Below are 1,050 nucleotides of genomic sequence, written 5' to 3'. Positions count from 1 at the left end.
TGTGTGCCCCCCCACCCCCAGGCAGCCTGTCCCACCCGGGGCCACCCCCCTGCACCGTCCCCGAGAGATACGGCTCTTCTGTGCGCCCCACCCCCAGGCAGCCTGTCCCACCCACCCGGGGCCACTCCCCTGCACCGTCCCCGAGAGAAAGGGCTCTTGTGTGCCCTCCCCGCCCCCCTGCCAGACCCTGCCTCGTCCCTCCGACGAGAGGGACGTCCCCGAAGCACGTGGCCCACCGAGGGACCGAAGCGCACGCACGCACGCACACACACACGCGCGCGCGGGTTTCTTTCCTTGGCTTTTATTGCTTGGACGCACGGGGTTCTTGAGCCCCTTGTCGGGACTGGGCGGGACTGGGCCCGAGGCCCCAGCCCGTCCCGGGCCGCCCCGGCGGTGAGCGGGCCCGGCTGGGGCGGGCGGGCCGAGCGGCCGGGTGGCGCGGGACGGCCGCTAGTCGTGGGGCGGGGCCACCTGGGAGATGGTGGTGGACTCGAAGAAGCGGCTGAGCAGCGCGTTGTTGTGGACCGCCATGTCCACGAGCTCCGGGGTGATGCGCGTCGTGCCGCAGTTGCGGGCCTCGTTGCCCGCCAGCTCCAGGACGGTGGCCGTCAGGTACTGGATGACGGCCGCCAGGAAGACCGGTGCGGACGAGCCCAGGCGCCGGGCGTAGCGGCCCTCGCGCAGGAGACGCTCCACGTGGCTCACGGAGAACAGCAGCTCGGCTCGGGCGGTGCGGGAGCGGGCCTGCCTCTGGCCTCCGGACGACCCTCGACCGCTCCTCTTGGCTGGCATGCTGGGCCTCGGCTGCGCTCTAGCTCGGCGACGGGCCTAGGTCGGCGGTGCTCTGCGGGGCTCGGCGGGGCTCTGCGGGGCTCGGCGGGGCTCAGCGGGGCTCGGCGGGGCTCGACGGCTTCGGCGGGGCTCGGCGGGGCTCGGCGGGGCTCAGCGGGGCTCGGCGGGGCTCAGCGGGGCTCGGCGGGGCTCGACGGCTTCGGCGGGGCTCGGCGGGACTCGGCGGGGCTCGGCGGGCTCAGCGGGGCTCAGCGGGGC

The 1,050-nt window shown here is 75.3% G+C and overlaps 1 protein-coding gene across 1 annotated transcript; it reads right to left on the bottom strand.

Annotated features, from left to right (window-relative positions):
* Positions 1–450: 450 nt before the first annotated feature.
* H2AB2 (H2A.B variant histone 2) lies at positions 451–792 on the bottom strand (the record flags this gene model as incomplete). Its single annotated transcript, XM_080795323.1, has 1 exon — positions 451–792. The coding sequence occupies one exon, from the start codon at positions 790–792 to the stop codon at positions 451–453; it is 342 nt and encodes a 113-aa protein (XP_080651449.1).
* Positions 793–1,050: the final 258 nt, after the last annotated feature.

Source organism: Martes martes (genome assembly GCF_963455335.1).
Source record: "Martes martes genome assembly, chromosome: X".
NCBI classification, from domain to species: Eukaryota; Metazoa; Chordata; class Mammalia; order Carnivora; family Mustelidae; genus Martes; species Martes martes.
The sequence above is the reverse complement of the archived record's forward strand: the minus strand, read 5'-3'. Positions and strand labels throughout refer to the sequence as shown.